The sequence below is a fragment of the Mus musculus genome, chromosome 2 (genome assembly GCF_000001635.26).
Source record: "Mus musculus strain C57BL/6J chromosome 2, GRCm38.p6 C57BL/6J".
NCBI classification, from domain to species: Eukaryota; Metazoa; Chordata; class Mammalia; order Rodentia; family Muridae; genus Mus; species Mus musculus.
The window spans coordinates 130,389,174-130,398,159 of record NC_000068.7 but is presented as its reverse complement, the minus strand read 5'-3'; the positions used below and the strand labels follow the sequence as shown (position 1 = coordinate 130,398,159).

The 8,986-nt window shown below is 50.7% G+C and overlaps 1 protein-coding gene across 1 annotated transcript; it reads left to right on the top strand.

Moving 5' to 3' along the window:
* Positions 1-530: 530 nt before the first annotated feature.
* Positions 531-7,385, top strand: Cpxm1 (carboxypeptidase X 1 (M14 family)). Its single transcript, NM_019696.2, has 14 exons — positions 531-801; positions 1,668-1,829; positions 1,943-2,052; positions 2,192-2,331; positions 2,437-2,524; positions 3,088-3,238; positions 3,335-3,423; positions 3,727-3,850; positions 3,932-4,128; positions 4,215-4,394; positions 4,479-4,776; positions 4,950-5,089; positions 6,820-6,922; positions 7,018-7,385. The coding sequence occupies exons 1-14, from the start codon at positions 654-656 to the stop codon at positions 7,254-7,256; spliced, it is 2,169 nt and encodes a 722-aa protein (NP_062670.2). The 5' UTR covers positions 531-653; the 3' UTR covers positions 7,257-7,385.
* Positions 7,386-8,986: the final 1,601 nt, after the last annotated feature.

Genomic DNA, 8,986 nt, shown 5'->3' with positions numbered 1-8,986 from the left:
CAGTTTGTTTTTGGGTTTAATGGAGGACCCCTCACCCCCACAACGCAACCCTAGCCTTCCACCCCCACTGCTCTCCTGCGGTCTTTCCCCGTTGCCCTACCCACCCCAGCAAGGCACCCTAAGTTCTGGATGGATTTTCCTCTCAAGTTGTAGTTTCCAAAGCCCCCAGCTTTTGTTACCTTGGCCACGTCAACAAGGCCCAATGCAAGCTTCAGTTTATCAGCCTGCAAACTGAAGTTTGACTAAGATTCAGACCACGTGCAGAGCGCCTTGCATAGGTGCCTGCAGATGGGATAGGCGCGCGCAGTCGAACAGAATGTGCGGTGACTTTGCAGCCTGTGTAGGGCCGGACACCGGTGAGGCTGCGACATTGGGTCTCTGGACCCCAGCCCGCCGCCCTCCCCCCCCCCCGGGGGTCCTCGCGGTTCACCAGAGTCAGCCGCCCCCGGGGGATGTCGCGGCTCTCCGCAGCCCTCCCCCTCCTAGGGTGTCGGATTCCAGAGAGTGGCTGTGGGCGGGCCGGAGGCTGCAGAGGGGCGTGGGGCGGTGGAGGGCGGGCGAGCAGGAAGGGGCGGGGGGCTCCGCAGACGCCCGCAGGAAGAAGAGAACCCACCAAGAACCTCGGCACAGCGCGCTCGTCGACCCTTCCCGCTATGTGGGGTCTCTTGCTCGCAGTGACCGCCTTTGCGCCTTCCGTCGGTCTGGGGCTGGGGGCTCCCAGCGCCTCAGTGCCGGGCCTGGCGCCGGGCTCAACCCTGGCTCCACACAGCAGCGTTGCACAGCCGTCCACAAAGGCAAATGGTGAGCTCTGGGTCCCATGGTCGGCTGCTGGGCAGGTCAGACCCACTCCCCCAGCTGGGTCCTCCAGCTCGCCCTGTGAACGGGGACAAGCACAGCCCAGTGCAATGGCTGCTGAGTCAGCAGCCCCATCCTGGCCAGACCTAGTCAGCAGTCTTAGGGCAGGCCCAGCGGGATGCTGGCTGCCCCAACTCCAGCCTGCCTTCTTCACAAATGAAATTTGAGGCCAGAATCTGGAAAGGTGAAGAGACACCAGACTAAAAGGGGACAAGCCTATGCAGGATGGTGTGTAAGGCCATGGACTGGAGGGGAAAAGACAGGGAGTGAGGCTGCCTGGAGGAAAGATCACTGCCTCGTGATGGGCGCAGGCAGACTGTCTGGCTTCCCAACTTCTTCCTTAGTTAGGAGCTCTGAGGCCAGCAGGTAGGCCAAGCACGGACTTCATTCAGGAAAAGACCCGAGGCTTAGTCTGAAGATAAGGAAGGCTTGGAGGTTGATGAGAGTAGATGCAAGATTAGAGACAGGAGGTAGTATTACCGAAGAGGACGGACCAGAGCAAGGCCTGGAGGTTAAAAACTAACTTCAGACCTTCAGAGTGACCAGTCTCTAATGGCTCAGTGTTGCTCTCCCCTGAATCAGGGAGTCAGAGGGGACGTGAGCCAAAGATGTTGTGTTAAGAAGGAAAAACTGAAGAAATGACTAAAAGAGGCAGGTGGAGTTAGGAAACAGGTCTTGTGTGCTGTGCTAGGATGTCAGTAATTGTTGTAGGTGTCACATATGCCCAAATGCCTTCTTGGGCTAGCAGACCTTTCCGTCTGGGTTTCATGACATTCTTCTCTTCTTTGGTACATTGTCCCCTGGTACCCTAGAGACCTCAGAACGGCATGTCCGGCTTCGAGTCATCAAGAAAAAAAAGATCGTTGTCAAGAAGCGAAAGAAGCTAAGGCACCCTGGTCCCTTGGGGACTGCTAGGCCTGTGGTGCCCACTCACCCAGCAAAGACCCTCACTCTCCCTGAGAAACAAGAACCAGGTATTGCTTACCCAGGGGCCCCGCCTAGCCTATGAACAAGCTTAGGCTCCGTTCTCGAGCCTCTCTGGTTACCCTCTATCTAATCCTGTCTCACTGTTCTATCCTTACCCCAGGATGTCCCCCTCTAGGCTTGGAGTCCTTGAGGGTTTCAGATAGCCAGCTGGAGGCCTCCAGCAGCCAGTCCTTTGGTCTTGGAGCACACCGAGGACGGCTCAATATCCAGGTCAGTGGCCCTTGCTCAGCCAGGTCTGAGGGAGGCGTAGGAAGCACAGCCTTAGGACCATCTCCTTGTCTCCCCCCCCCCCCCCTTGCTCGTCTTTGTGGCCTACCTGGGCTTGATCACCGTGACCTTGTGTCCACAGTCAGGTCTGGAGGACGGTGACCTGTATGATGGCGCTTGGTGCGCTGAGCAACAAGACACTGAACCTTGGCTTCAGGTGGATGCAAAGAATCCCGTCCGCTTCGCAGGAATTGTTACACAGGGCAGAAACTCTGTGTGGAGGTGAGGCTCACGCTTAGCCTGGAAGTTGTTAGTGATCAGACTTGGAAGTGCCACCACTTTAGTGGCTCTTCAGGGTCACTAATGTTTCTCTATCTCTGCGGCCAGGTATGACTGGGTCACATCATTCAAGGTCCAGTTCAGCAATGACAGCCAGACCTGGTGGAAGAGTAGGAACAGTACTGGAATGGACATAGTGAGTGACCCCGAAGTGGTTGGAACCAGTTCATTAGGGTGCTGGGCTGAGGAGAATCCTCTGCAAATAAGCAAATACACACATAGACTCCAGGAGAAAGCTGGAGTTTTTGCAGTGCTGAGGTTCAAATCCAGGGCTTTGTGCGTTCACAGGGAAGTTACTTACCAAGCACTAGCTCCTTTGGGATAGCCCCATTAATTCCACCATGGCGTAGGTGCTGCATCTTCTTTCTGGGACATCCCTTCTGACTGTGAGCCTCGGGGTTATTTGCTTCTTGCCTGTTCATGGCTCTGGTTTTCCATCTCATGGGCCTCCTTGGTACAATACTCCAGAATGGGTATATTGTTTTAACGAGCGGAGACTATGCCAGAAAACACAGCTGCCCAAGGTTGCCCGCTGGCAGGAGCTGTGGAAATGGGGGTCCATGTTTAACACAGTGCATGTCTCCAGTTGTATCTACCAGGGAGGGCTGGCTTGTGAGTATGAGAGCCTTAATTCCTTTCCCCCGATCTTGAGCCAGCATCGGGTCTGAGCAGCTTCAACAAGGCATTCCATATCTCCAGGTATTTCCTGCCAATTCAGACGCAGAGACCCCAGTGTTGAACCTTCTGCCAGAGCCTCAGGTGGCTCGATTCATTCGCCTGCTGCCTCAGACCTGGTTTCAGGGAGGTGCACCTTGCCTCCGGGCAGAGATCCTGGCCTGCCCAGTCTCAGGTGGGCAGCTGGGCAAAGGCTGTATGGGCAGGGCCTGGTTCGAGGGACATTCTTCACTAGGTACTGACCTTTTATCTGGAACTCACTTGCCACCAGATCCTAATGACCTGTTCCCTGAGGCCCACACACTGGGATCTTCGAACTCTTTGGACTTCCGGCATCACAATTATAAAGCTATGAGAAAGGTCAGATATGACTTCTCTGACCCTGGAAGGAGGTCTGCCTATCTCCTTCCTACCAGGGCAAACTGTCTATGACTACCCATGAGTCCCCTGTCTTTGTGTCCCCTTTCTTCTACTTCTCTCAATCTCTTAAGTTCTGTTCCAGTTACCTTGTCATGACACCTTTTCTGCCCCCACCCCCACCCCCAACTCCTGTGCCTTTTTCTGGATCATACTATATTGCTCCCATCTGTGTGGATCTGTAAGTCTTTCCATGGTTACACATGGTCTGTGTGTAACCGCCTCGTGCTCCTCTCTGCTTCCCAGCTGATGAAACAGGTGAATGAGCAGTGCCCCAACATCACGCGCATCTACAGCATCGGGAAGAGCCACCAGGGTTTGAAGCTGTATGTGATGGAAATGTCAGACCATCCTGGGGAGCATGAGCTGGGTACTGTTTGGTGGCATGGGAAGAGGTGGGCACAGGGCAGACGCTGGTGCGAGCTGACTCTAAGCTTCCGTGTGTTTTCAGGCGAGCCCGAGGTCCGCTACGTGGCTGGAATGCATGGGAATGAGGCCCTGGGGCGGGAGTTGCTTCTGCTTTTGATGCAGTTCTTATGCCATGAGTTCCTGCGAGGGGACCCGAGAGTGACTCGGCTGCTCACTGAGACACGAATCCATCTATTGCCCTCCATGAATCCTGATGGCTATGAGACTGCCTACCACAGGGTAGGCCACCTGGCATGGGGGCCTTCCTGTCTCTTCTGTATGGTACCCAGAGCCTGCTTGACTTTGACAAGGCCCTTTCTTGGCAGGGCTCAGAGCTGGTGGGCTGGGCAGAGGGCCGCTGGACCCACCAGGGCATTGACCTTAACCACAATTTTGCTGACCTCAACACACAACTGTGGTATGCAGAGGATGATGGACTGGTACCCGACACTGTCCCCAACCATCACCTGCCACTGCCTACCTACTATACATTGCCCAATGCCACCGTGAGTATACTGGGTCACTGGTAGAAGGCCACCTAAGGCCCCCTTGTCTCTGTGTGCAGATCATCCTCTCTTCCCCTCGTTTAGGTGGCTCCTGAAACGTGGGCAGTGATCAAATGGATGAAGCGCATCCCGTTTGTGCTGAGTGCCAACCTCCATGGGGGCGAGCTTGTGGTGTCCTATCCTTTCGACATGACTCGGACTCCGTGGGCTGCTCGTGAACTCACTCCCACACCAGATGATGCTGTCTTCCGCTGGCTCAGCACTGTCTATGCTGGCACGAATAGGGCCATGCAGGATACCGACCGCCGACCTTGTCATAGCCAGGACTTCTCCTTGCATGGCAACGTCATCAATGGAGCCGACTGGCACACAGTTCCTGGGAGTATGTGCCTGAGAGTGGCATTTGTCCTGTCTCCATAACTACCTATCCCATAATAGTCTTTTGTGATGTACAGTGTTTACTGTCAATCCCTACCCTGGGTGTCTCTTAAGAGCACTAGGAAAGTAGGGCCCCTGTCTCCCCACTTAGCACACCAGTGTCTTTGGTATTCCCAGGCATGAACGACTTCAGCTACCTACACACCAATTGCTTTGAGGTCACAGTGGAGCTGTCCTGTGACAAGTTCCCTCATGAGAAGGAGCTGCCTCAGGAGTGGGAAAACAACAAAGATGCTCTTCTCACCTACCTGGAGCAGGTGGGATCTAAGCCTTACTTCCTAGCCTCCCTGAATTACTCCTGGCTAGTCTAGGAGCTGTACCTTAAAGAACTGGGGTGCCAGCGGCCTTAACTGGCATCAGATTTCCACGATGCTGCAGGCCACAAGTGACATCAGATTGGAATGATCAGACAGGAAGTGCCATTTGCTAGTAGGGTGGTTTCAGATGTTCTTAGCCAATGGAACTAGAAGCAACTTGAGGCTAAGGGGTGGTCTCTAGAATTGTCACAAGCATGTTATTGTCGGGATAGTGTTTCTCAGAAAAGACATTAGTCAGATTGGAAAACTGCCCTGGCGTAAAATGTTACATTCCTCAGGGACAAAGATCCCTACGAGTGGTTCTATAATAATAGCACCCATGGCTTCCTCAAAAGACATCTCCCTGGGGTGAGATGGCTCAGGAGGTAAAGTCCCTGCTAAGCAGGCTAACACCTGAAGTCTGATCCCTGGAACACACGTCGTGGGAGGAGAGAACTGTCTGCTACATGCTCTCACTGTTCCATGCTCTGTGGCCTCCACACACTTGCCATGGCATGTGTGTACCCACATACAGACATAGGCATACCAAAATAAATACACGTCAAAACATTATGTTTTAAAAGAGGATTGGCATTCCGATCCCAGCACCCATGTGAGAAGCTTAGCATCCCCATAAATACCTGAACCCAGGCTCTGCGCGGGGAAAACAGGAATTGCTGGGCTTTACTGGCTCCCAGCCTAGTGAAGTGTGGGCTCCAGGCTCAAGGACAGACCCTGCCTTACAGAAATAGAGTAACACACACACACACGAGAGAGAGAGAGAGAGAGAGAGAGAGAGAGAGAGAGAGAGAGAGAGAGCTAATATCACTGCTGCACTACAGAAAGCCCAAGATTAGGTATAAGTTAGCAATTAGATAATTTTAATAAAAAGTTTGTCATCTAGGAGTGTGCTAAACTGCCACCTTATCAGGCTTACAAGGCAACATTCAGAAAGTTAGCGAAGTCATTCTTATGTAAAGGAAAGGCATCCTTAAATTTTTTTCTTTTTTTTTCTTTCTTTTTTTTGCTTTTAAGATGGGGTCTCACCATGTAACCTAGACTAATTTCAAACTTGAAATCTTACATCCACCTCAAGGTTTTAATAAGCTTTCTTACAGACTGAGGTGGCCTACGCCTGTAGTTCCAGAGCTTGGGAAGTAGCGGCAAGAGAATCAGGCTCAGGGATAGCTGGACTACATATGGAGACTTTGCCTTAAAACAAGTCTCCAAACATTAGGCAGAGCTCGCGAAAGGAAGGACTGTAGGAGCCAAAGGGGTCAAGGACACAACAAAAAACACAGTCAGCTAACCTGGCCTCCTAAGGACTCACAGAAACCGACAGTCAGGGAGCCTGAAGGGCTCTGACCTAGGCCCTCTGCACACATGTTTTGGTTGTGTAGCTTGGTGTTCTTGTGGGATTCCTAACAGTAGAAGCAAGGGCCGTCTCGGAACTGTTTAGCCTGCTTTGGGGACCCTTTGCTCCTGTTGGGTTGTCTGGTGTAGCCTTAATGTGAGGACAGATGCCTAGTCTCAGTGCAACCTGAGAAGCCATGCTTGATATCCCTGGGTTGCTTATCCCTTTCTGAAGGGAAAGAGGAGGAGTGGATGGGGTGGGAGGAACTGCAGTCAGGATGTAATAAATGAGAGAAGAGTAAACTAAAGGAAACATTTAAATCTCCTTTGCTACACAGGTGCGCATGGGCATTACTGGAGTTGTCCGGGATAAAGACACAGAGCTCGGCATTGCGGATGCTGTCATTGCCGTGGAGGGCATTAACCACGATGTTACAACAGGTGTGTGTGGCAGAGAGAGGAAGTGGGGCCCTTTGACTTGTCAGAAGTCGAAGATCCTTGAACCCTGCCTGACTTCACCCTTTTTCTCCTCTCAGCTTGGGGCGGAGATTACTGGCGGCTGCTGACACCTGGGGACTATGTGGTGACAGCCAGTGCTGAGGGTTACCATACAGTCAGACAACACTGTCAGGTCACCTTTGAAGAGGGCCCTGTTCCCTGCAATTTCCTACTCACCAAGACTCCCAAAGAGAGGCTTCGAGAACTGTTGGCAACACGAGGGAAGTTGCCCCCAGACCTTCGGAGGAAGCTGGAGCGGCTGAGGGGACAGAAGTAACGTCTTCAGCTGAAGAGAGCCACATCCTTGGACAGGCTGGACCTGTCCAGAACTGAAGGAGGAGGGGGAAGAGAGAGGGACGGGGTAGAAGAGGTGCTCTGGCTCATTAAAGCTTCGTGGTGCCTGATACTCCTCTTGAGTTCCTATTCTCTGTGCACTTGTACACACTAGGGTGATATGTGCAAAGAAGATCACACCTGAACCCTTGTACCTGAGCCTTGGCAGAGCATCTCACTGCTGCCTGTGATTTTCTGTTGCAGGTGCTATTGCATTCTGTAAGCATCTGCTTGGGGCCAGTGTGCAAGCAATGCCTGTACCCAACTTTCAGGGGTTCCCAGTTAGGGGAGACAGGTTAATAGACTGAGGGGCACGCAGGGTAGAAGGCATTTTGGTAGTGTAGATTGGGTGGCCACACACATGGGAAAAATGCAGGTCTGCAGGGACTCAAGCAGTCAAGGCTGCAGTAGGGTGGTTTAGGAAATCAGGAGAGCATGGACCGGGCAGAGGATTGTAGACAGAAGACTAAAGCTCAGATGAAAGCATTTGAATGTACTTCATCAGCTGTTCAGAGGGCTCCCCAAAATGATAGGCTTTGATTCGTTTCTTTCCTACTAAAGGAGGGATGGTGTGAATCTTTGTCTTGCCAAGAAGACAACCCATTACAATGACTCCAAACTGAAAATTTTAATGCTAGAAATAGTGTATAAAGATATTGAAACTACCTGATAAGGAAAGGGGGAGGGTTTCACCCAGAAAGCAGGAAGTTAATAACCTTTATTTACTGTTGTTGCTATTTAATTTTTTTATTTTTTCAGCATGTAGCGTGTGGAGATCAGAAGCTAACTTCTGGGAGTCAGGTCTCTCCTACTAGGTGGACTTCAGGAGCCTAAGGCCATCAAACTTGCTACCTACTAAGCCATCTTGCCCGTCCCTGTTTTGGTGTTTATAAATCTGTATTTGGCTTTGTTGATGATGATCTAACTAACTTAGCTGACAAGGAAATTTGTAAAATGTAGGTAAAGCTCTTAGCCCCTTTACAATTTAGAGTAGCAGAAATCTCTCTCAGTTGTGTTTCTGAGTTTGCTCTGTTTGGCGATTCCATTTTTACTTCACTAGAGATAACAGGATTCTTAGTTGCAGAAAATAGAATCTACTCTAGATGGCTTAGTAAAAAGGGATTTGTAAAAAGTAAAAAGGGATTTGTAAAATATCTTAGTTTATACAAATTTCCAAGAGAACCAGAGACTAGACGCCAATGCTATCTATTCTAAAGTGACACAGCCAATGTCAAGAAAGACCAGAGGAACATCAAGCATGCATAGGGATATCTTACAGGACCCAATTCTTACCATTTGCTTTCTTTTAAAATTTTTATTTTATTTTATTTTTTATTTTTTTTACCATTTGCTTTCTACTGGCAGGTAAGATACTAGGAACTAGATGTTAGAAGCTTCTTTGTATGTCTGAGAAGAGCTGAACACTTCTACTATGATTGTCAGAAAATATGCCATCTCCCATTGCCCAGGTTTACACCCAAGTCTAGGGCCAGAGCATCTCTTCAGTGGTAACTAGGTAATCTAGGTATCTATGAGCAATCACAGGTAAGAAGTGTGGGAGACTTAGTGCTTGGCCTTCTACTTTTTACAAGATAAGAATTCAAGCTAAAACAACGTTCAAAATAATGTTAATGAGCTTGTCTATGTGTTGGAAACACTGGAGAGAATTTCTGA